At 39.0% G+C, this 26,179-nt stretch overlaps 3 protein-coding genes across 3 annotated transcripts; all 3 read right to left on the bottom strand.

Moving 5' to 3' along the window:
• Nucleotides 1–3,369: 3,369 nt before the first annotated feature.
• LOC128368674 (tripartite motif-containing protein 16-like) lies at nt 3,370–5,046 on the bottom strand. Its single transcript, XM_053329534.1, has 2 exons — nt 3,967–5,046; nt 3,370–3,918 (listed from the first exon to the last, which is right to left on the bottom strand). The coding sequence occupies exons 1-2, from the start codon at nt 5,044–5,046 to the stop codon at nt 3,370–3,372; spliced, it is 1,629 nt and encodes a 542-aa protein (XP_053185509.1).
• Nucleotides 5,047–7,846: 2,800 nt separating this feature from the next.
• LOC128369791 (uncharacterized) lies at nt 7,847–23,929 on the bottom strand. The gene is made up of 6 exons (XM_053330868.1): nt 23,688–23,929; nt 18,324–20,004; nt 15,962–15,981; nt 13,880–14,535; nt 9,064–9,508; nt 7,847–8,982 (listed from the first exon to the last, which is right to left on the bottom strand). The coding sequence occupies exons 1-6, from the start codon at nt 23,719–23,721 to the stop codon at nt 7,847–7,849; spliced, it is 3,972 nt and encodes a 1,323-aa protein (XP_053186843.1). The 5' UTR covers nt 23,722–23,929.
• A 181-nt stretch (nt 23,930–24,110) lies between these two features.
• Nucleotides 24,111–25,802, bottom strand: LOC128368665 (tripartite motif-containing protein 16-like). Its single transcript, XM_053329523.1, has one exon. It carries the CDS (start codon nt 25,785–25,787, stop codon nt 24,111–24,113), a length of 1,677 nt encoding a protein of 558 aa, XP_053185498.1. The 5' UTR covers nt 25,788–25,802.
• Between the last annotated feature and the right edge of the window lie 377 nt (nt 25,803–26,179).

Raw genomic sequence — 26,179 nt, 5'->3', positions numbered from 1 at the left:
TCGGGCTTGACTGTATATATAATCTATAGTTACTTGATCATTTGTTAATGGTGAACAACAGGAATTCATGGAACATCCTGCATTAAATCATCATGCATTAACTGTGATTTACTTAAATATGTGTTATGAACCCTTATTAGAAATGTTACTGTATATTTTATGTGTCACCACGACATTTATTGTTTTGTCCCCATAAAGCAGTTAAGCAGAAACAATGATTACTGGATGATGGTTTAATTATTGTTTTTACAGCATCTTTCTACAGTGTTACTGTAAATGAGACGTTATATTTTTATATATTTGCCTTCAATTATATATTTGTTTCATTTAGTCATTTTTTGTCATTCACATAAAGCTTCACAGAAACTTCCTGTAGCTGTAACAGATTCAGGTTCACAGATAAAAACACAGTCAGAAAACTACTTTAGTCAGCTTTCATTAAAAGGCAGCCATCCAAGCCCTGAACCTCCTGACAGTCCGGCATCTGAGGAAACAGGTTCAGCTCGTCTGATCCGTCCCAACACGCCTTTACAACACAGATCAGACCACACGTAGCCCGACATAAACACACAGCACTCACAGCACGGCTGATACTCAGTCAGATCTACCATAAGATACCATAAAATGAACTTTATTGATCCATGAAGAGAAGGCGGGTCAATGCAGCAGACGTGAAGGAAAGAGTCTAAATAAGATTCAAATCAAAGTTGAAACAGGACTAAAAATCTGAATAAAACACCAGAAAATAAAACTATTCTCTTCTTATATTAATATCTTTTACAGCAGCAATTCTAGGATATATTACAGTTCACCAGCTGTTCATGTTGAGACTCAAACCCAACATGCAGTCTTAGGCAGTGGTAGCCAAACAGTGGTTCATGGACCAAATGTGGACGCCTAATAAAAGTATTTGGCGTCGTAACAATAGACTGTATAAAAGAAATGGACATAACATATGTGACGTCACCCATTGGTTTGTGGACTGCTGCTCGGAAGACAATAGTTTCGAATGTGGGCAGCGCCATCTTGAAAATTTCAGGTGCATGCTGGGAAAAATAAAAACATTGATTCTACTTATATGGGCATGAGGCAGGGCCATGGGCAGAGTCATGGGCGGAGTGGGGAGGTTGCTAAGGTTACGAGGTCTGGATCTCGAGGACGTTGGTCAATCAACCTGTCAATCAGGACGTAGCCACGCCCTAATGCATACCCTGCTTTATCGTCACATATAAAATCAGGGAGGCCAAAATGTCCCAAATGAACATCATACTGCATTGAAGAAGGCTTTAAACTAGCGATTGAGACCATAAACACATTTTGAAAACGGTTACTGAGGTTAGAAATCAAGTGAGAAGTTGGTGAATTCTCCATTGACTTGTATAGAGACGGTCGCCCCCTGGTGGCCTTTTGATAGAATGCAGTTTTAAGTTACTTCCGTGTTGGCCTCATTTCAGAGGACCAGAACTCCTCGCCTGTTTGTAACTAAAGCTGAGGTTTTCCCCCCTCATAGATGACATCACTAGATAATGATGTAAACACTCAGGCTCATATAAATCCCAATAGATATGACTTGTTAATATCTTATATATTGAGCAGATGATTAGTTTGATAATGACGTCATTTTGCTGATTTGTGGACAACAGATTTGTGTCATTTATGGCATTTTGAAGTCATGAAGCGCTCTACCGTTGTGTGGATAAATCATGAATTACTATTTCTATTCTTGCAGAGTCACTGTCATCAAATCTCATGTTTGGTGCCAAAACCTGTGTGTGTGTGTGTGTGTGTGTGTGTGTGTGTGTGTGTGTGTTTGTGTGTCTAAAGTCTAAAGTCACATGTTCCTTCACTCCAGAAGACGGTGGTTAGCTTAGCATGTTTTTGGAAATGGTGCCATAAAGTAAAGATAGTGATAAGATAGTAAACCTCTCTACTTGAAACCAGATGAAAAGAAGGATTTTATTCAGTTTATAATTTAATAATTTCATGACTGGGCCTGATAGAGTTTAAATATATTTCATTTGCTGTTGTTAATGTTAAATATTATAGTTTCCTTTAAGACTGAGTTTGAGTGACAACTAAGAAAACTTAGAAGCAACATGAATCTTTATCAAATATTTATTATAAACTATTAATGGTTTAAAACTAGAATAAACAGTTCAACTTCTTCTGATGTTTATTCTGATTAGACTGAATGTAGTTTTTCATTTGCGTGTGTTCACATTATGATAAAATGATAGTAAATTACATCTGTACTAGAAAAGGTGGAGAAACTTTAACTGTGATGGTTCAATAAATCAATCACAGCTGTCAGAAACACTAAAAACTGTTTGAAATGTGAGTTAAAAGAAGATAAATACTGAAAATTAATGTAAATATAAAAGTAATTAGCTGAAATTGACAATAACATGCTGTTGTTTTACCTTCATCATGACTGAACAAAACATCTTCACATCCAAACTTGACCAAATTTAATGTTTAAAACTATTTTTCCAGTTTTTTTAGGCCTGTGTTAGAAATCCTCTTTATTGACTGAATGTACAAATAAAATCTGAGTTAGTTAAAAGCAACAAGTGATAGAAAGCTCTTCTCATTTCTCTGTGATGAAGCTGTTTTAATGATTAAAGCTGAAAGTTCAGAGACTGACTGACAAACATGAACTTTGCACTTTGAATGAGATCCTGAAATGAAGACAGAAGAAAATATTGAATGATTAAACTTTATTTATTGTGTAAAGCTTCAGTTTGTTCACACATCCAATCAGTAAAGTCTGTTAAATGACTCTTGTTCAATGATTTCATGTTCAGATTCATTTCAACCACACAATCAATCACAGAATGTCAGCTATGTACAACAACTTAATAAATGATCTACTTATTGATTAGTATCATGATTATTATTGTTTTATAACACTTAATAACACCTGATTTATATGTGACATTGGACAACATGCATAACTATGAATGTAAATGCAACAATACATTTCTTTACTGATTCACAAAGTCATGAGAGCAAAATATGTTTGATAAAGGAAGGTCTGATTGTTCTCTGTTAAGACCGATGAGATGGAAAAGAAACAAGAGCACAAAGTTTCAGTTTCCATGTTGAGAAAAGCAAGTTTGTGTTTCTATATATGAAGAAAATCATCATGAGCAGTGATAGCCTCTCTGCTGAAACACACAAGCAAGAAAGAGCATCACATAAAGAAACTCAAATATTTACATAACATAACAACAGATGAGAAGATGTTAAAGTTGTCCATCAAACTTGATTGACAGCTGATCTCTGTGCAGCACAGAAACACCTCAGCAAAGAGCTCTCAGCAACAATGACAGACACTAAATAACTGACTGTCCCTCAAATGACTTCTGACTATTTCACTTTACACAACTCAGCTGTGTTTCCATAAGCATTAAGTCTAACTCCAGCATAGAGAGGCTGAGTGAATGTGGTCTGGACTCTGTGGAGGAGAGTCATGGTTTCAGAGACGCTGTAGAAGGACAGAATACCTGCTCTGTGATCCAGGTACACTCCGACTCTGGAGGAACCAGGACCTGAGACGGGAGTTGAGATGCTGTTGAACCACAATTCATATTTGTTATTGTAATAATGTAAAGCCCAAGATTTGTCATTGAATCCAAATCTACATTCTTTTGAGCCTGCTCTGCTGATATTCTTGTATGCGACTGCTACACAAAGTCCTGTCCCGCTCCACTCCACCTCCCAGTAACAACGTCCAGTCAGACTCTCTCTACTCAGGACCTGCTGCCATCCAGTGAATCTGTCTGGGTGACTAGAATTAGACTGTTGTTGACTTGTGTATGTTGCTTTTCTGTTCCAATCAGATAATAACAGCAGTGTGAATGCTGTGTTTGGATCCAGAGTGATTTCATGTGAATATCTTAAGAATCCAGCTCTGGTCTTGGGCTCTGATTTTGAATCTGACAGTAAAATGTCCACTTCAGTCACTGTCAGTGAGATGTTTGTCCATTCCTCCTTCAGGATGTCCTGTAGTTTATCTCTGAGCTCTGACACAGCTGCTGTCACATCCTCAAAGTATCTCAGAGGACGGATATTGATGCTGGATGAGTCTGTTGCTTCACTGAGTTGAGACACTGAGGGGTAGTTGTGTAGAAACTGGTTGTGATCCTCTGTGTGTGAGAGCTTCTTCAGTTCAGCGTCTTTCCTCTTCAGCTCAGTGATCTCCTGCTGCAGCTTCTCCTGAAGCTCTTTGACTCCACTCACTTCAGTTTCCTGCTGGGATCTGATCTGCTGTTTCACATCAGAGCTTCTTTTCTGGAGGTGACGGATCAGCTCAGTGAAGATCTTCTCACTGTCCTCCACTGCCTTATCAGCAGAGCGACTGATGGCCTCCACCTCCTGTTGAAGCAGCTTCACATCTTTCTCTCTGTCCTGGATTCTCCGCTGGATGTTTAGTCGACTCACCTCGAGCTCTCTCTGCCTCTCAGTCCTTTCGGCTTTAGCTGAGACTGTGTCATGACCTTTATGTTCATCCACAGAGCAGAGATAACAGATAATCTGCTGATCAGTACGACAGAACATCTTCATCACCTCATCATGACGAGAGCAGATGTTCTCCTGGAGCGTCTCCGAGGGGTCGACCAGCTTGTGTTTCTTAAATTTTGTTGATTCATAGTGAGGCTGGAGGTGATTCTCACAGTAAGAGACGAGACACACCAGACAGGACTTGAAGGCTTTCAGCTTCCTCCCAGTGCAGACATCACAGGCCACATCCTCTGGTCCAGCATAGCAGAGATCAGCAGCAGCAGCTTGGAGTCCAGTCTTCTTCAGCTCCTCCAATAAATCTGCTAACATGGTGCTTTTTACCAGGACAGGCCTCGGTGTGAAGGTCTGTCTGCACTGAGGACAGCTGTAGATTTCCTTTTTATCCTCTTCATCCCAGAAGTTGTTAATACAGCTCATGCAGTAGCTGTGTCCACAGGGAATAGTCACCGGATCCTTCAGTAGATCCAAACACATGGAACAGCAGAATTTAGCTCCGTCCAGCTGAGCTCCTTGCTGCGCCATTTCACCTCTCAGTAACAATGACTGTCTGAGTTTCACTTTCTGAGAAGTGAAACTAGTTTGAGCTCTGATCTAAACAGCATGTTGCTGCTTCAGTAAATGTAGGCTGGCAGCTCACCACATGTTGGTTACACCCATCTTCAAACTGTAGATCTGAAGGGGAGGGAACAAGGAAATATGTGGACCAATCAGAGCTTGTTGTGTTTGAGAGCAGGAAGAAGAGGGAGGAGTTATCAAGTGTTGATTCATTCCAGGAAGAGGAGCGGTCTGAGAGAGATACTGAGTGTTTAACCCTTTTTATACAATGAAGCTCATATCTTATTTAAAAACACTGCTCACCTGCTTTCTGGTGGCAAAGTAATGTTGGGAGTTTGTGAGTGATCTAAAGAATTAACATTAATGAATCTATTGTCTGCAGTGATATGTATATATAATCTATAGTTACTTGATCATTTGTTAATGGTGAACAACAGGAATTCATGGAACATCCTGCATTAAATCATCATGCATTAACTGTGATTTACTTAAATATGTGTTATGAACCCTTATTAGAAATGTTACTGTATATTTTATGTGTCACCACTACATTTATTGTTTTGTCCCCATAAAGCAGTTAAGCAGAAACTTTGATTACTGGATGATGGTTTAATTATTGTTTTTACAGCATCTTTCTACAGTGTTACTGTAAATGAGACATTATATTTTTATATATTTGCATGCAATTATATATTTGTTTCATTTAGTCATTTTATAACTGTGTACTTGGTCTCTTATATTATTATCTTTTACAGCAGCAATTCTAGGATATATTACAGTTCATCAGCTGTTCATGTTGAGACTCAAACCCAACATGCAGTCTTAGGCAGTGGTAGCCAAACAGTGGTTCATGGGCCAAATGTGGCCGCCCAATAAAAATATTTGGTGTCGTAACTAAAGCTGAGGTTTTTCCCCCCTCATAGATGACATCACTAGATAATGATGTAAACACTCAGGCTCATATAAATCCCAATAGATATGACTTGTTAATATCTTATATATTGAGCAGATGATTAGTTTGATAATGACGTCATTTTGCTGATTTGTGGACAACAGATTTGTGTCATTTATGGCACTTTGAAGTCATGAAGCGCTCTACCGTTGTATGGATAAATCATGAATTACTATTTCTATTCTTGCAGAGTCACTGTCATCAAATCTCATGTTAGGAGCCAAAACCAATGAGTGTGTGTGTGTGTGTGTGTGGGTGTGTGTCTAAAGTCTAAAGTCACATGTTCCTTCACTCCAGAAGACGGTGGTTATCTTAGCTTGTTTTTGGAAATGGTGCCATAAAGTAAAGATAGTGATAAGATAGTAAACCTCTCTACTTGAAACCAGATGAAAAGAAGGATTTTATTCAGTTTATAATTTAATAATTTCATGACTGGGCCTGATAGAGTTTAAATATGTTTCATTTGCTGTTGTTAATGTTAAATATTATAGTTTTCTTTAAGACTGAGTTTGAGTGACAACTAAGAAAACTTAGAAGCAACATGAATCTTTATCAAATATTTATTATAAACTATTAATGGTTTAAAACTAGAATAAACATTTCAACTTCTTCTGATGTTTATTCTGATTAGACTGAATGTAGTTTTTCATATGTGTGTGTTCACATTATGATAAAATGATAGTAAATTACATCTGTACTAGAAAAGGTGGAGGAACTTTAACTGTGATGGTTCAATAAATCAATCACAGCTGTCAGAAACACTAAAAACTGTTTGAAATGTGAGTTAAAAGAAGATAAATACTGAAAATTAATGTAAATATAAAAGTAATTACCTGAAATTGACAATACCATGCTGTTGTTTTACCTTCATCATGACTGAACAAAACATCTTCACATCCAAACTTGACCAAATTTAATGTTTAAAACTATTTTTCCAGTTTTTTTTAGGCCTGTGTTAGAAATCCTCTTTATTGACTGAATGTACAAATAAAATCTGCGTTAGTTAAAAGCAACAAGTGATAGAAAGCTCTGCTCATTTCTCTGTGATGAAGCTGTTTTAATGATTAAAGCTGAAAGTTCAGAGACTGACTGACAAACATGAACTTTGCACTTTGAATGAGATCCTGAAATGAAGACAGAAGAAAATATTGAATGATTAAACTTTATTTATTGTGTAAAGCTTCAGTTTGTTCACACATCCAATCAGTAAAGTCTGTTAAATGACTCTTGTTCAATGATTTCATGTTCAGATTCATTTCAACCACACAATCAATCACAGAATGTCAGCTATGTACAAGAACTTAATAAATGATCTACTTATTGATTAGTATCATGATTATTATTGTTTTATAACACTTAATAACACCTGATTTATATGTGGCATTGGACAACATGCATAACTATGAATGTAAATGCAACAATACATTTCTTTACTGATTCACAAAGTCATGAGAGCAAAATATGTTTGATAAAGGAAGGTCTGATTTTTCTCTGTTAAGACCGATGAGATGGAAAAGAAACAAGAGCACAAAGTTTCAGTTTCCATGTTGAGAAAAGCAAGTTTGTGTTTCTATATATGAAGAAAATCATCATGAGCAGTGATAGCCTCTCTGCTGAAACACACAAGCAAGAAAGAGCATCACATAAAGAAACTCAAATATTTACATAACATAACAACAGATGAGAAGATGTTAAAGTTGTCCATCAAACTTGATTGACAGCTGATCTCTGTGCAGCACAGAAACACCTCAGCAAAGAGCTCTCAGCAACAATGACAGAGACTAAATAACTGACTGTCCCTCAAATGACTTCTGACTATTTCACTTTACACAACTCAGCTGTGTCTCCATAATTATAATAAAACCTAACTCCAGCATAGAGAGGCTGATTGAATGTGGTCTGGACTCTGTGGAGGAGAGTCATGGTTTCAGAGACGCTGTAGAAGGACAGAATACCTGCTCTGTGATCCAGGTACACTCCGACTCTGGAGGAAACAGGACCTGAGACGGGAGTTGAGATGTTGTTGAACCAGAATGCATAACTGTTATTGTAATAATATAAAGCCCAAGATTTGTTATTACATCCAAATTTACATTCATTTGTACTTCCTGTTCTGCTGATATTCTTGTATGCGACTGCTACACGAACTGCTGTCCCGCTCCACTCCACCTCCCAGTAACAACGTCCAGTCAGACTCTCTCTACTCAGGACCTGCCACTGATTAGTGAATCTGTCTGGATGACTAGAATAAGACTGTTGTTGTTTTGTTAGTTCTGCTTTTCTGTTCCCATCAGATAATAATAGCTGTGTGTTTGCTGTGTTTGGATCCAGAGAGATTTCATGTGAATATCTTAAGAATCCAGCTCTGGTCTTGGGTTCTGATTTTGAATCTGACAGTAAAACGTCCACTTCAGTCACTGTCAGTGAGATGTTTGTCCATTCCTCCTTCAGGATGTCCTGTAGTTTATCTCTGAGCTCTGACACAGCTGCTGTCACATCCTCAAAGTATCTCAGAGGACGGATATTGATGCTGGATGAGTCTGTAGGTTCACTGAGTTGTGACACTGAGGGGTAGTTGTGTAGAAACTGGTTGTGATCCTCTGTGTGTGAGAGCTGCTTCAGTTCAGCGTCTTTCCTCTTCAGCTCAGTGATCTCCTGCTGCAGCTTCTCCTGAAGCTCTTTGACTCCACTCACTTCAGTTTCCTGCTGGGATCTGATCTGCTGCTTCACATCAGAGGTCCTTTTCTGGAGGAGACGGATCAGCTGAGTGAAGATCTGCTCACTGTCCTCCACTGCTTTATCAGCAGAGCGACTGACGGCCTCCACCTCCTGTTGAAGCAGCTTCACATCTTTCTCTCTGTCCTGGATTCTCTGCTGGATGTTTAGTCGACTCACCTCGAGCTCTCTCTGCCTCTCAGTCCTTTCTACTGCAGCTGAGACTGTGTCGTGGCCTTTATGTTCATCCACAGGGCAGAGATAACAGATAATCTGCTGATCAGTACGACAGAACATCTTCATCACCTCATCATGACGAGAGCAGATGTTCTCCTGGAGCTTCTCCGAGGGCTCCACCAGCTTGTGTTTTTTAAATTGAGTGATAGTGTAATGACCCTGGAGGTGTTTCTCACAGTAAGAGATCAGACACTGAAGACAGGACTTGAAGGCTTTCAGTTTCCTCCCAGTGCAGACATCACAGGCCACATCTTCAGGTCCAGCATAGCAGAGATCAGCAGCAGCAGCTTGGAGTCCAGTCTTCTTCAGCTCCTCCACTAAATCTGCTAACATGGTGCTTTTTACCAGGACAGGTCTCGGTGTGAAGGTCTGTCTGCACTGAGGACAGCTGTAGATTTCCTTCTTATCCTCTTCATCCCAGAAGTTGTTAATACAGCTCATGCAGTAGCTGTGTCCACAGGGAATAGTCACCGGATCCTTCAGTAGATCCAAACAGATGGAACAGCAGAATTTATCTCCGTCCAGCTGAGCTCCTTGCTGCGCCATTTCACCTCTCAGTAACAATGACTGTCTGAGTTTCACTTTCTGAGAAGTGAAACTAGTTTGAGCTCTGATCTAAACAGCATGTGCTGCTTCAGTAAATGTAGGCTGGCAGCTCACCACATGTTGGTTACACCCATCTTCAAACTGTAGATCTGAAGGGGAGGGAACAAGGAAATATGTGGACCAATCAGAGCGTGTTGTGTTTGAGAGCAGGAAGAAGAGGGAGGAGTTATCAAGCGTTGATTCATTCCAGGAAGAGGAGCGGTCTGAGAGAGATACTGAGTGTTTAACCCTTTTTATACAATGAAGCTCATATCTTATTTAAAAACACTGCTCACCTGCTTTCTGGTGGCAAAGTAATGTTGGGAGTTTGAGAGTGATCTAAAGAATTAACATTAATTAATCTATTTTCTGCAGTGATATGTATATACTATAAAAATCCCAGGGAAACTTTGAGAGCCACTGGACTACTGCTGGGATGAGTATGTGATTTATTTTTTCTTTATGAATGTACTTTATTCTCAACTTAACATCCCTGAAAATATTAAGTGAATGTTATTATCACATTTAAGCATAAATAATATTAATTTAAACTTATTAATTAAAGTCTACTAAGTTTTTTCCAGACAGGAACATCACTGTTATGAAATTAAGTAAATCTTCAAATCATTTAAAGAATAGATTTTATCATACTTTTTATTTTAAATTACTTTGTTGTATAAAATTATATTATGTACATTTTGTTCATCTTCTATTGATAAATGTTGAATATTTTTATATACCACAAATCATATAACTATAATACAAAACAATAAAACTATTTATTTTGTCCACAGTAAACATGAATTACTAACTCCATTCAAATGAATTAGCTCAGTTAACTGGCAAAACAGACAGACAGGAATTATCCAATCACAAAAGAGTAGCTCAGTTTCTGCCCAGCGACAGGTTGCTAAGGCCCTACGGTTGCCAAGGTCAGTTAAGGCCCTGCGGTTGCTACGGCGATTTGAGAATGTGCTTGGAAAATATTCTCAAAATTCTGAAGAATTTGGCTTCTGACAAGGTCCCGAACAATTGCAAACTGTGAGAAAACCGTAACTCCTGTCCAAAAACCGAAAACACCGTGAGAGACACAGAAGCCGGCAGATTCTGACAGTGTTTATTTTATTCAGATATTACCGAAAATGAGCGAGTAAGCTCAGTGCGAACACAGAGTGAGATTCTTTTTTTTAAAAAGACGATTACATTAGGGTCAATGGGGAGCGAGACAGTTATTGCTGCCGGTCTCGGCCCCCCCGTTTAAATTTTGTGCAGACCCCGCCTGTCAACGTCACATTTTATGAATCCCAACACCTATGTCTACAATTTGACAAAAAATTATGTAGTGGTTCATGGGTCAAATGTGGCCGCCCAATAAAGATATTTGGCGTCGTAACTAAAGCTGAGGTTTTCCCCCCTCATAGATGACATCACTAGATAATGATGTAAACACTCAGGCTCATATGAATCCCAATAGATATGACTTGTTAATATTTTATATATTGAGCAGGTGATTAGTTTGATAATGACGTCATTTTGCTGATCTGTGGACAACAGATTTGTGTCATTTATGGCACTTTGAAGTCATGAAGCGCTCTACCGTTGTGTGGATAAATCATGAATTACTATTTCTATTCTTGCAGAGTCACTGTCATCAAATCTCATGTTAGGAGCCAAAACCAATGAATGTGTGTGTGTGTGTGTGTGTGTGTGTGTGTGTGTGTGTGTGTGTCTAAAGTCTAAAGTCACATGTTCCTTCACTCCAGAAGACGGTGGTTATCTTAGCTTGTTTTTGGAAATTGTGCCATAAAGTAAAGATAGTGATAAGATAGTAAACCTCTCTACTTGAAACCAGATGAAAAGAAGGATTTTATTCAGTTAATAATTTAATAATTTCATGACCGGGCCTGATAGAGTTTAAATATGTTTCATTTGCTGTTGTTAATGTTAAATATTATAGTTTTCTTTAAGACTGAGTTTGAGTGACAACTAAGAAAACTTAGAAGCCACATGAATCTTTATCAAATATTTATTATAAACTATTAATGGTTTAAAACTAGAATAAACATTTCAACTTCTTCTGATGTTTATTCTGATTAGACTGAATGTAGTTTTTCATATGTGTGTGTTCACATTATGATAAAATGATAGTAAATTACATCTGTACTAGAAAAGGTGGAGAAACTTTAACTGTGATGGTTCAATAAATCAATCACAGCTGTCAGAAACACTAAAAACTGTTTTAAATGTGAGTTAAAAGAAGATAAATACTGAAAATTAATGTAAATATAAAAGTAATTACCTGAAATTGACAATAACATGCTGTTGTTTTACCTTCATCATGACTGAACAAAACATCTTCACATCCAAACTTGACCAAATTTAATGTTTCAAACTAATTTTCCAGTTTTTTTAGGCCTGTGTTAGAAATCCTCTTTATTGACTGAATGTACAAATAAAATCTGAGTTAGTTAAAAGCAACAAGTGATAGAAAGCTCTGCTCATTTCTCTGTGATGAAGCTGTTTTAATGATTAAGCTGACAGTTCAGAGACTGACTGACAAACATGAACTTTGCACTTTGAATGAGATCCTGAAATGAAGACAGAAGAAAATATTGAATGATTAAACTTTATTTATTGTGTAAAGCTTCAGTTTGTTCACACATCCAATCAGTAAAGTCTGTTAAATGACTCTTGTTCAATGATTTCATGTTCAGATTCATTTCAACCACACAATCAATCACATAATGTCAGCTATGTACAACAACTTAATAAATGATCTACTTATTGATTATTATCATGATTATTATTGTTTTATGACACTCAATAACACCTGATTTATATGTGATGTTGGACAACATGCATAACTATGAATGTAAATGCAACAATACATTTCTTTACTGATTCACAAAGTCATGAGAGCAAAATATGTTTGATAAAGGAAGGTCTGATTGTTCTCTGTTAAGACCGATGAGATGGAAAAGAAACAAGAGCACAAAGTTTCAGTTTCCATGTTGAGAAAAGCAAGTTTGTGTTTCTATATATGAAGAAAATCATCATGAGCAGTGATAGCCTCTCTGCTGAAACACACAAGCAAGAAAGAGCATCACATAAAGAAACTCAAATATTTACATAACATAACAACAGATGAGAAGATGTTAAAGTTGTCCATCAAACTTGATTGACAGCTGATCTCTGTGCAGCACAGAAACACCTCAGCAAAGAGCTCTCAGCAACAATGACAGAGACTAAATAACTGACTGTCCCTCAAATGACTTCTGACTATTTCACTTTACACAACTCAGCTGTGTTTCCATAATTATAATTAAGTCTAACTCCAGCATAGAGAGGCTGAGTGAATGTGGTCTGGACTCTGTGGAGGAGAGTCATGGTTTCAGAGACGCTGTAGAAGGACAGAATACCTGCTCTGTGATCCAGGTACACTCCGACTCTGGAGGAATAAGGACCTGAGACGGGAGTTTTAATGCTGTTGAACCAGAATTCATATTTGTTATTATAATAATCTAAAGCCCAAGATTTGTCATTGTATCCAAATTCATTTTCATTTGAACTTCCTGCTCTGCTGATATTCTTGTATGCGACTGCTACACGAACTGCTGTCCCGCTCCACTCCACCTCCCAGTAACAACGTCCAGTCAGACTCTCTCTACTCAGGACCTCCCACTTAGCAGTGAATCTGTCTGGATGACTAGAATAAGACTGTTGTTGAAGTGTTAGTTCTGCTTTTCTGTTCCCATCAGATAATAACAGATATGTGTTTGCTGTGTTTGGATCCAGAGTGATTTCATGTGAATATCTCAAGAATCCAGCTCTGGTCTTGGGCTCTGATTTTGATTCTGACAGTAAAACGTCCACTTCAGTCACTGCCAGTGAGATGTTTGTCCATTCCTCCTTCAGGATGTCCTGTAGTTTATCTCTGAGCTCTGACACAGCTGCTGTCACATCCTCAAAGTATCTCAGAGGACGGATATTGATGCTGGATGAGTCTGTAGGTTCACTGAGTTGTGACACTGAGGGGTAGTTGTGTAGAAACTGGTTGTGATCCTCTGTTTGTGAGAGCTGCTTCAGTTCAGCGTCTTTCCTCTTCAGCTCAGTGATCTCCTGCTGCAGTTTCTCCTGAAGCTCTTTGACTTGACTCACTTCAGTTTCCTGCTGGGATCTGATCTGCTGCTTCACATCAGAGCTTCTTTTCTGGAGGAGATGGATCAGCTCAGTGAAGATCTTCTCACTGTCCTCCACTGCTTTATCAGCAGAGCGACTGACAGCCTCCACCTCCTGTTGAAGCAGCTTCACATCTTTCTCTCTGTCCTGGATTCTCTGCTGGATGTTTAGTCGACTCACCTCGAGCTCTCTCTGCCTCTCAGTCCTTTCTACTGCAGCTGAAACTGTGTCATGGCCTTTATGTTCATCCACAGAGCAGAGATAACAGATAATCTGCTGATCAGTACGACAGAACATCTTCATCACCTCATCATGACGAGAGCAGATGTTCTCCTGGAGCGTCTCCGAGGGGTCGACCAACTTGTGTTTCTTAAATTTTGTTGATTCATAGTGAGGCTGGAGGTGATTCTCACAGTAAGAGACGAGACACACCAGACAGGACTTGGAGGCTTTCAGCTTCCTCCCAGTGCAGAAGTCACAGGCCACATCTTCAGGTCCAGCATAGCAGTGATCAGCAGCAGCAGCTTGGAGTCCAGTCTTCTTCAGCTCCTCCACTAAATCTGCTAACATGGTGTTTTTTACCAGGACAGGCCTCGGTGTGAAGGTCTGTCTGCACTGAGGACAGCTGTAGATTTCCTTCTTATCCTCTTCATCCCAGAAGTTGTTAATACAGCTCATGCAGTAGCTGTGTCCACAGGGAATAGTCACCGGATCCTTCAGTAGATCCAAACAGATGGAACAGCAGAATTTAGCTCCGTCCAGCTGAGCTCCTTGCTGCGCCATTTCACCTCTCAGTAACAATGACTGTCTGAGTTTCACTTTCTGAGAAGTGAAACTAGTTTGAGCTCTGATCTAAACAGCATGTGCTGCTTCAGTAAATGTAGGCTGGCAGCTCACCACATGTTGGTTACACCCATCTTCAAACTGTAGATCTGAAGGGGAGGGAACAAGGAAATATGTGGACCAATCAGAGCTTGTTGTGTTTGAGAGCAGGAAGAAGAGGGAGGAGTTATCAAGTGTTGATTCATTCCAGGAAGAGGAGCGGTCTGAGAGAGATACTGAGTGTTTAACCCTTTTTATACAATGAAGCTCATATCTTATTTAAAAACACTGCTCACCTGCTTTCTGGTGGCAAAGTAATGTTGGGAGTTTGAGAGTGATCTAAAGAATTAACATTAATGAATCTATTGTCTGCAGTGATATGTATATATAATCTATAGTTACTTGATCATTTGTTAATGGTGAACAACAGGAATTCATGGAACATCCTGCATTAAATCATCATGCATTAACTGTGATTTACTTAAATATGTGTTATGAACCCTTATTAGAAATGTTACTGTATATTTTATGTGTCACCACTACATTTATTGTTTTGTCCCCATAAAGCAGTTAAGCAGAAACTTTGATTACTGGATGATGGTTTAATTATTGTTTCTACAGCATCTTTCTACAGTGTTACTGTAAATGAGACATTATATTTTCATATATTTGCCTGCAATCATATATTTTTTTCATTTAGTAATTTTTTGTCATTCACATAAAGCTTCACAGAAACTTCCTGTAGCCTTAACAGATTCAGGTTCACAGATAAAAACACAGTCAGAAAACTACTTTAGTCAGCTTTCATTAAAACGCAGCCATCCAAGCCCTGAACCTCCTGACAGTCAGGGCATCTGAGGAAACAGGTTCAGCTCGTCTGATCCGTCCCAACACGCCTTTACAACACAGATCAGACGACACTTAGCCCATAAACACACAGCACTCACAGCACGGCTGATACTCAGTCAGATCTACCATAAGATACCACAAAATGAACTTTATTGATCCATGAAGAGAAAGCGCGTCAATGCAGCAGACGTGAAGTAACGAGTCTAAATAAGATTCAAATCAAAGTTGAAACAGGACTAAAAATCTGAATAAAACACCAGAAAATAAAACTATTCTCTTCTTATATTAATATCTTTTACAGCAGCAATTCTAGGATATATTACAGTTCATCAGTTGTTCATGTTGAGACTCAAACCCAACATGCAGTCTTAGGCAGTGGTAGCCAAACAGTGGTTCATGGGCCAAATGTGGCCGCCCAAAAAAATATTTGGCGTCCTAACCGTAGACTGTATAAAAGAATTGGACGTAACATCCGTGACGTCGCCCATTGGTTTGTGGACTGCTGCTCGGAAGCCAATAGTTTCGAATCTAGGCAGCGCCAACTTGAAACTTTCAGGTGCATGCTGGGAAAAATAAAAACACGGATTCTACTTATATGGGCATGAGGCAGGGCCATGGGCAGAGCCGTAGGCGGAGCGGTGAAGTTGCTATGGTAGCGAGGGCTGGATCTCGAGGACATTGGGCAATGCATACCCTGCTTTATCGTCAAATATAAAATCAGGGAGGCCAAAATGTCCCAAATGAACATCATACTGCATTGAAGAAGGCTTTAAACTAGCGATTGAGACCATAAACACATTTTGAAAACGTTTACTGAGGTTAGAAATCAAGTGAGAAGTTGGTGAATTCTCCATTGACTTGTATTGAGACGGTCGCCCCCTGGTGGTCTTTTGATAGAATGCAGCTCTAAGTTACTTCCGTGTTGGCCTCATTTCAGAGGACCAGAGCTCCCCGCCTGGTTGTAACTAAAGCTGAGGTTTTCCCCCCTCATAGATGACATCACTAGATAATGATGTAAACACTCAGGCTCATATCAATCCCAATAGATATGACTTGTTAATATCTTAAATATTGAGCAGATGATTAGTTTGATAATGACGTCATTTTGCTGATTTGTGGACAACAGATTTGTGTCATTTATGGCACTTTGAAGTCATGAAGCGCTCTACCGTTGTGTGGATGAATCATGAATTACTATTTCTATTCTTGCAGAGTCACTGTCATCAAATCTCATGTTTGGAGCCAAAACCAATGAGTGTGTATGTGTGTGTGTGTGTGTGTGTGTGTGTGTGTGTGTGTGTGTGTGTGTGTGTGTTCGTGTGTGTGTTTGTGTATGTGTGTGTGTGTGTGTGTCTAAAGTCTAAAGTCACATGTTCCTTCACTCCAGAAGACGGTGGTTATCTTAGCTTGTTTTTGGAAATGGTGCCATAAAGTAAAGATAGTGATAAGATAGTAAACCTCTCTACTTGAAACCAGATGAAAAGAAGGATTTTATTCAGTTTATAATTTAATAATTTCATGACTGGGCCTGATAGAGTTTAAATATGTTTCATTTGCTGTTGTTAATGTTAAATATTATAGTTTTCTTTAAGACTGAGTTTGAGTGACAACTAAGAAAACTTAGAAGCAACATGAATCTTTATCAAATATTTATTATAAACTATTAATGGTTTAAAACTAGAATAAACATTTCAACTTCTTCTGATGTTTATTCTGATTAGACTGAATGTAGTTTTTCATATGTGTGTGTTCACATTATGATAAAATGATAGTAAATTACATCTGTACTAGAAAAGGTGGAGAAACTTTAACTGTGATGGTTCAATAAATCAATCACAGCTGTCAGAAACACTAAAAACTGTTTTAAATGTGAGTTAAAAGAAGATAAATACTGAAAATTAATGTAAATATAAAAGTAATTACCTGAAATTGACAATACCATGCTGTTGTTTTACCTTCATCATGACTGAACAAAACATCTTCACATCCAAACTTGACCAAATTTAATGTTTAAAACTATTTTTCCAGGTTTTTTAGGCCTGTGTTAGAAATCCTCTTTATTGACTGAATGTACAAATAAAATCTGAGTTAGTTAAAAGCAACAAGTGATAGAAAGCTCTGCTCATTTCTCTGTGATGAAGCTGTTTTAATGATTAAAGCTGAAAGTTCAGAGACTGACTGACAAACATGAACTTTGCACTTTGAATGAGATCCTGAAATGAAGACAGAAGAAAATATTGAATTATTAAACTTTATTTATTGTGTAAAGCTTCAGTTTGTTCACACATCCAATCAGTAAAGTCTGTTAAATGACTCTTGTTCAATGATTTCATGTTCAGATTCATTTCAACCACACAATCAATCACAGAATGTCAGCTATGTACAACAACTTAATAAATGATCTACTTATTGATTAGTATCATGATTATTATTGTTTTATAACACTTAATAAAACCTGATTTATATGTGACATTGGACAACATGCATAACTATGAATGTAAATGCAACAATACATTTCTTTACTGATTCACAAAGTCATGAGAGCAAAATATGTTTGATAAAGGAAGGTCTGATTTTTCTCTGTTAAGACCGATGAGATGGAAAAGAAACAAGAGCACAAAGTTTCAGTTTCCATGTTGAGAAAAGCAAGTTTGTGTTTCTATATATGAAGAAAATCATCATGAGCAGTGATAGCCTCTCTGCTGAAACACACAAGCAAGAAAGAGCATCACATAAAGAAACTCAAATATTTACATAACATAACAACAGATGAGAAGATGTTAAAGTTGTCCATCAAACTTGATTGACAGCTGATCTCTGTGCAGCACAGAAACACCTCAGCAAAGAGCTCTCAGCAACAATGACAGAGACTAAATAACTGACTGTCCCTCAAATGACTTCTGACTATTTCACTTTACACAACTCAGCTGTGTCTCCATAATTATAAAAAAGCCAAACTCCAGCATAGAGAGGCTGAGTGAATGTGGTCTGGACTCTGTGGAGGAGAGTCATGGTTTCAGAGACGCTGTAGAAGGACAGAATACCTGCTCTGTGATCCAGGTACACTCCGACTCTGGAGGAAACAGGACCTGAGACGGGAGTTGAGGTTGTGTTGAACCAGAATGTATAACTGTTACTGCAACAATGTAAAGCCCAAGATTTGTCATTGTATCCAAATATACAGTCGTTTGAGTTTCCTGCTCTGCTGATATTCTTGTATGCGACTGCTACACGAACTGCTGTCCCGCTCCACTCCACCTCCCAGTAACAACGTCCAGTCAGGCTCTCTCTACTCAGGACCTGCTGCCAGCCAGTGAATCTGTCTGGATGACTAGAATAAGACTGTTGTTGTCTCACTCGTTCTGCTTTTCTGTTTCCCTCAGATAATAACAGGTGTGTGTTTGCTGTGTTTGGATCCAGAGTGATTTCATGTAAATATCTTAAGAATCCAGCTCTGGTCTTGGGTTCTGGTCCTGACAGTAAAACGTCCACTTCAGTCACTGTCAGTGAGATGTTTGTCCATTCCTCCTTCAGGATGTCCTGTAGTTTATCTCTGAGCTCTGACACAGCTGCTGTCACATCCTCAAAGTATCTCAGAGGACGGATATTGATGCTGGATGAGTCTGTAGGTTCACTGAGTTGTGACACTGAGGGGTAGTTGTGTAGAAACTGGTTGTGATCCTCTGTGTGTGAGAGCTGCTTCAGTTCAGCGTCTTTCTTCTTCAGCTCAGTGATCTCCTGCTGCAGCTTCTCCTGAAGCTCTTTGACTCGACTCACTTCAGTTTCCTGCTGGGATCTGATCTGCTGCTTCACATCAGAGCTTCTTTTCTGGAGGAGACGGATCAGCTCAGTGAAGATCTTCTCACTGTCCTCCACTGCTTTATCAGCAGAGCGACTGACAGCCTCCACCTCCTGTTGAAGCAGCTTCACATCTTTCTCTCTGTCCTGGATTCTCTGCTGGATGTTTAGTCGACTCACCTCGAGCTCTCTCTGCCTCTCAGTTATTTCTGCTGCAGCTGAGACTGTGTCGTGACCTTTATGTTCATCCACAGAGCAGAGATAACAGATAATCTGCTGATCAGTACGGCAGAACATCTTCATCACCTCATCATGACGAGAGCAGATGTTCTCCTGGAGCTTCTTGGAGGGGTCGACCAACTTGTGTTTTTTCAGTGGAGCTACATTATAGTGACGCTGCAGGTGTTTCTCACAGTAAGAAGCCAGACAGACCAGGCAGGACTTGAAGGCTTTCAACTTCCTCCCAGTGCAGACATCACAGGCCACATCTTCAGGTCCAGCATAGCAGAGATCAGCAGCAGCAGCTTGGAGTCCAGTCTTCTTCAGCTCCTCCACTATATCTGCTAACATGGTGCTTTTTACCAGGACAGGCCTCGGTGTGAAGGTCTGTCTGCACTGAGGACAGCTGTAGATTTCCTTCTTATCCTCTTCATCCCAGAAGTTGTTAATACAGCTCATGCAGTAGCTGTGTCCACAGGGAATAGTCACCGGATCCTTCAGTAGATCCAAACAGATGGAACAGCAGAATTTAGCTCCGTCCAGCTGAGCTCCTTGCTGCGCCATTTCACCTCTCAGTAACAATGACTGTCTGAGTTTCACTTTCTGAGAAGTGAAACTAGTTTGAGCTCTGATCTAAACAGCATGTGCTGCTTCAGTAAATGTAGGCTGGCAGCTCACCACATGTTGGTTACACCCATCTTCAAACTGTAGATCTGAAGGGGAGGGAACAAGGAAATATGTGGACCAATCAGAGCTTGTTGTGTTTGAGAGCAGGAAGAAGAGGGAGGAGTTATCAAGCGTTGATTCATTCCAGGAAGAGGAGCGGTCTGAGAGAGATACTGAGTGTTTAACCCTTTTTATACAATGAAGCTCATATCTTATTTAAAAGCACTGCTCACCTGCTTTCTGGTGGCAAAGTAATGTTGGGAGTTTGAGAGTGATCTAAAGAATTAACATTAATGAATCTATTGTCTGCAGTGATATGTATATATAATCTATAGTTACTTGATCATGTGTTAATGGTGAACAACAGGAATTCATGGAACATCCTGCATTAAATCATCATGCATTAACTGTGATTTACTTAAATATGTGTTATGAACCCTTATTAGAAATGTTACTGTATATTTTATGTGTCACCACTACATTTATTGTTTTGTCCCCATAAAGCAGTTAAGCAGAAACTTTGATTACTGGATGATGGTTTAATTATTGTTTTTACAGCATCTTTCTACAGTGTTACTGTAAATGATACATTATATTTTTATATATTTGCCTGCAATTATATATTTGTTTCATTTAGTCATTTTATAACTGTGTACTTGGTCTCTGAGTGATGTTATTTCTTGTTGCTTCTCTTTTTGACTTTTATTTTCTTGTATTTATATGCTACGTGAAACTTTTTGTAACATTTGTTGTGAATGGTGATATACAAATTTTTATATTTATTTATTTATTTTAATGCTTAACAGTGCAATATGTTTCCAACTCAGCACTTCTCCATTGTTCATGATCATTGCAGGATGACAGAAGTATTTATTCCATTAATCACAGTGACATCAGAATAAATATCAGCCTATAAAACAGTCTGTTGCTGCAGAGCTGGTTGAGTTTGGTTTAAAGACATTTGTTCATCTTGTCATTCACATAAAGCTTCACAGAAACTTCCTGTAGCTGTAACAGATTCAGGTTCACAGATAAAAACACAGTCAGAAAACTACTTTAGTCAGCTTTCATTAAAAGGCAGCCATCCAAGCCCTGAACCTCCTGACAGTCCGGCATCTGAGGAAACAGGTTCAGCTCGTCTGATCCGTCCCAACACGCCTTTACAACACAGATCAGACCACACTTAGCCCATAAACACACAGCACTCACAGCATGGCTGATACTCAGTCAGATCTACGATAAGATACCATAAAATGAACTTTATGGGTCCATGAAGAGAAAGCGGGTCAATGCAGCAGACGTGAAGGAAAGAGTCTAAATAAGATTCAAATCAATGTTGAAACAGGACTAAAAATCTGAATAAAACACCAGAAAATAAAACTATTCTCTTCTTATATTAATATCTTTTACAGCAGCAATTCTAGAATATATTACAGTTCACCAGCTGTTCATTTTGAGACTCAAACCCAACATGCAGTCTTAGGCAGTGGTAGTCAAACTGTGGTTCATGGACCAAATGTGGCCGCCAAATAAAAGTATTTGGCGTCGTAACAATAGACTGTATAAAAGAAATGGACGTAACATCCGTGACGTCACCCATTGGTTTGTGGACTGCTGCTCGGAAGACAATAGTTTCGAATGTGGGCAGCGCCATCTTGAAAATTTCAGGTGCATGCTGGGAAAAATAAAAACATTGATTCTACTTATATGGGCATGAGGCAGGGCCATGGGCAGAGTCATGGGCGGAGTGGGGAGGTTGCTATGGTTACGAGGGCTGGATCTGGAGGACATTGGTCAATCAACCTGTCAATCAGGACGTAGCCACGCCCTAATGCATACCCTGCTTTATCGTCACATATAAAATCAGGGAGGCCAAAATGTCCCAAATGAACATCATACTGCATTGAAGAAGGCTTTAAACTAGCGATTGAGACCATAAACACATTTTGAAAACGTTTACTGAGGTTAGAAATCAAGTGAGAAGTTGGTGAATTCTCCATTAACTTGTATATAGACGGTCGCCCCCTGGTGGCCTTTTGATAGAATGCAGTTTTAAGTTACTTCCGTGTTGGCCTCATTTCAGAGGACCAGAACTCCCCACCTGGTTATAACTAAAGCTGAGGTTTTCCCCCCTCATAGATGACATCACTAGATAATGATGTAAACACTCAGGCTCATATGAATCCCAATAGATATGACTCGTTAATATCTTATATATTGAGCAGATGATTAGTTTGATAATGACGTCATTTTGCTGATTTGTGGACAACAGATTTGTGTCATTTATGGCACTTTGAAGTCATGAAGCGCTCTACCGTTGTGTGGATAAATCATGAATTACTATTTCTATTCTTGCAGAGTCACTGTCATCAAATCTCATGTTTGGAGCCAAAACCAATGAATGTGTGTGTGTGTGTGAGAGTGTGTGTGTGTGTGTGTGTGTGTGTGTGTGTGTGTGTCTAAAGTCTAAAGTCACATGTTCCTTCACTCCAGAAGACGGTGGTTATCTTAGCTTGTTTTTGGAAATGGTGCCATAAAGTAAAGATAGTGATAAGATAGTAAACCTCTCTACTTGAAACCAGATGAAAAGAAGGATTTTATTCAGTTTATAATTTAATAATTTCATGACTGGGCCTGATAGAGTTTAAATATGTTTCATTTGCTGTTGTTAATGTTAAATATTATAGTTTTCTTTAAGACTGAGTTTGAGTGACAACTAAGAAAACTTAGAAGCAACATGAATCTTTATCAAATATTTATTATAAACTATTAATGGTTTAAAACTAGAATAAACATTTCAACTTCTTCTGATGTTTATTCTGATTAGACTGAATACAGTTTTTCATATGTGTGTGTTCACATTATGATAAAATGATAGTAAATTACATCTGTACTAGAAAAGGTGGAGAAACTTTAACTGTGATGGTTCAATAAATCAATCACAGCTGTCAGAAACACTAAAAACTGTTTTAAATGTGAGTTAAAAGAAGATAAATACTGAAACTTAATGTAAATATAAAAGTAATTACCTGAAATTGACAATAACATGCTGTTGTTTTACCTTCATCATGACTCAACAAAACATCTTCACATCCAAACTTGACCAAATTTAATGTTTAAAACTATTTTTCCAGTTTTTTTAGGCCTGTGTTAGAAATCCTCTTTATTGACTGAATGTACAAATAAAATCTGAGTTAGTTAAAAGCAACAAGTGATAGAAAGCTCTGCTCATTTCTCTGTGATGAAGCTGTTTTAATGATTAACCAGAAAGTTCAGAGACTGACTGACAAACATGAACTTTGCACTTTGAATGAGATCCTGAAATGAAGACAGAAGAAAATATTGAATTATTAAACTTTATTTATTGTGTAAAGCTTCAGTTTGTTCACACATCCAATCAGTAAAGTCTGTTAAATGACTCTTGTTCAATGATTTCATGTTCAGATTCATTTCAACCACACAATCAATCACAGAATGTCAGCTATGTACAAGAACTTAATAAATGATCTACTTATTGATTATTATCATGATTATTATTGTTTTATAACACTTAATAACACCTGATTTATATGTAACATTGGACAACATGCATAACTATGAATGTAAATGCAACAATACATTTCTTTACTGATTCACAAAGTCATGAGAGCAAAATATGTTTGATAAAGGAAGGTCTGATTTTTCTCTGTTAAGACCGATGAGATGGAAAAGAAACAAGAGCACAAAGTTTCAGTTTCCATGTTGAGAAAAGCAAGTTTGTGTTTCTATATATGAAGAAAATCATCATGAGCAGTGATAGCCTCTCTGCTGAAACACACAAGCAAGAAAGAGCATCACATAAAGAAAGTCAAATATTTACATAACATAACAACAGATGAGAAGATGTTAAAGTTGTCCATCAAACTTGATTGACAGCTGATCTCTGTGCAGCACAGAAACACCTCAGCAAAGAGCTCTCAGCTACAATGACAGAGACTAAATAACTGACTGTCCCTCAAATGACTTCTGACTATTTCACTTTACACAACTCAGCTGAGTCTCCATAAAAACCAAACCAAAGTCCAGCATAGAGAGGCTGAGTGAATGTGGTCTGGACTCTGTGGAGGAGAGTCATGGTTTCAGAGACGCTGTAGAAGGACAGAATACCTGCTCTGTGATCCAGGTACACTCCGACTCTGGAGGAAACAGGACCTGAGACGATAGTTTTAATGTTGTTGAACCAGAATTCATATTTTTTATTGTAATAATGTAAAGCCCAAGATTTGTCATTGAATCCAAATGTACATTCATTTGATTTTCCTGTTCTGCTGATATTCTTGTATGCGACTGCTACACGAACTGCTGTCCCGCTCCACTCCACCTCCCAGTAACAACGTCCAGTCAGACTCTCTCTACTCAGGACCTGATGACATCCAGTGAATCTGTCTGGATGACTAGAATAAGACTGGTGTTGTCTTGTTACTTCTACTTTTCTGTTCCCCTCAGATAATAACAGCTCTGTGTATGCTGTGTTTGGATCCAGAGTGATTTCATGTGAATATCTGCAGAATCCAGCTCTGGTCTTGGGTTCTGGGCCTGACAGTAAAACGTCCACTTCAGTCACTGTCAGTGAGATGTTTGTCCATTCCTCCTTCAGGATGTCCTGTAGTTTATCTCTGAGCTCTGACACAGCTGCTGTCACATCCTCAAAGTATCTGAGAGGACGGATATTGATGCTGGATGAGTCTGTAGGTTCACTGAGTTGTGACACTGAGGGATAGTTGTGTAGAAACTGGTTGTGATCCTCTGTGTGTGAGAGCTGCTTCAGTTCAGCGTCTTTCCTCTTCAGCTCAGTGATCTCCTGCTGCAGCTTCTCCTGAAGCTCTTTGACTCCACTCACTTCAGTTTCCTGCTGGGATCTGATCTGCTGCTTCACGTCAGAGCTTCTTTTCTGGAGGAGACGGATCAGCTGAGTGAAGATCTTCTCACTGTCCTCCACTGCTTTATCAGCAGAGCGACTGACGGCCTCCACCTCCTGTTGAAGCAGCTTCACATCTTTCTCTCTGTCCTGGATTCTCTGCTGGATGTTTAGTCGACTCACCTCGAGCTCTCTCTGCCTCTCAGTTATTTCTGCTGCAGCTGGGACTGTGTCATGGCCTTTATGTTCATCCATAGTGCACAGATAACAGATACACTTCTTATCAGTACGGCAGAATATCTTCATCACCTCATCATGACGAGAGCAGATGTTCTCCTGGAGCTTCTTGGAGGGGTCGACCAGCTTGTGTTTCTTTAATGGAGCTGCATCATAATGAGGCTGGAGGTGATTCTCACAGTAAGAAGCCAGACACACCAGACAGGACTTGAAGGCTTTCAGCTTCCTCCCAGTGCAGACATCACAGGCCACATCTTCAGGTCCAGCATAGCAGAGATCAGCAGCAGCAGCAGCTTGGAGTCCAGTCTTCTTCAGCTCCTCCAATAAATCTGCTAACATGGTGCTTTTTACCAGGACAGGCCTCGGTGTGAAGGTCTGTCTGCACTGAGGACAGCTGTAGATTTCCTTCTTATCCTCTTCATCCCAGAAGTTGTTAATACAGCTCATGCAGTAGCTGTGTCCACAGGGAATAGTCACCGGATCCTTCAGTAGATCCAAACAGATGGAACAGCAGAATTTAGCTCCGTCCAGCTGAGCTCCTTGCTGCGCCATTTCACCTCTCAGTAACAATGACTGTCTGAGTTTCACTTTCTGAGAAGTGAAACTAGTTTGAGCTCTGATCTAAACAGCATGTGCTGCTTCAGTAAATGAAGGCAGTAGCTCACCACATGTTGGTTACACCCATCTTCAAACTGTAGATCTGAAGGGGAGGGAACAAGGAAATATGTGGACCAATCAGAGCTTGTTGTGTTTGAGAGCAGGAAGAAAAGGGAGGAGTTATCAAGCGTTGATTCATTCCAGGAAGAGGAGCGGTCTGAGAGAGATACTGAGTGTTTAACCCTTTTTATACAGTGAAGCTCATATCTTATTTAAAAACACTGCTCACCTGCTTTCTGGTGGCAAAGTAATGTTGGGAGTTTGAGAGTGATCTAAAGAATTAACAT

The sequence above is a fragment of the Scomber japonicus genome, chromosome 12 (genome assembly GCF_027409825.1).
Source record: "Scomber japonicus isolate fScoJap1 chromosome 12, fScoJap1.pri, whole genome shotgun sequence".
NCBI lineage: Eukaryota > Metazoa > Chordata > Actinopteri > Scombriformes > Scombridae > Scomber > Scomber japonicus.
Note: the sequence above shows the minus strand (reverse complement) of the source record. Positions and strands in the feature narration are given on the sequence as shown.

What these genes read in the sequence shown, in the direction of transcription:
- LOC128368665 (XM_053329523.1), bottom strand. Translation starts at nt 25,787, where the DNA reads ATGGCGCAGCAAGGAGCTCAGCTGGACGGAGCTAAATTCTGCTGTTCC.
- LOC128369791 (XM_053330868.1), bottom strand. Translation starts at nt 23,721, where the DNA reads ATGTATTGTTGCATTTACATTCATAGTTATGCAT. An exon ending in GAGTTGTGTAAAGTGAAATA is followed by an intron (nt 15,982 to 18,323) that starts GTCAGAAGTCAT and finishes TATTTTTCCCAG; the next exon opens with CATGCACCTGAAAGTTTCAA. An exon ending in CATGCACCTGAAAGTTTCAA is followed by an intron (nt 14,536 to 15,961) that starts GTTGGCGCTGCC and finishes TGTTACTGAGAG; the next exon opens with GTGAAATGGCGCAGCAAGGA.
- LOC128368674 (XM_053329534.1), bottom strand. Translation starts at nt 5,046, where the DNA reads ATGGCGCAGCAAGGAGCTCAGCTGGACGGAGCTAAATTCTGCTGTTCC. An exon ending in GGACAAACATCTCACTGACA is followed by an intron (nt 3,919 to 3,966) that starts GTGACTGAAGTG and finishes TCAGAGCCCAAG; the next exon opens with ACCAGAGCTGGATTCTTAAG.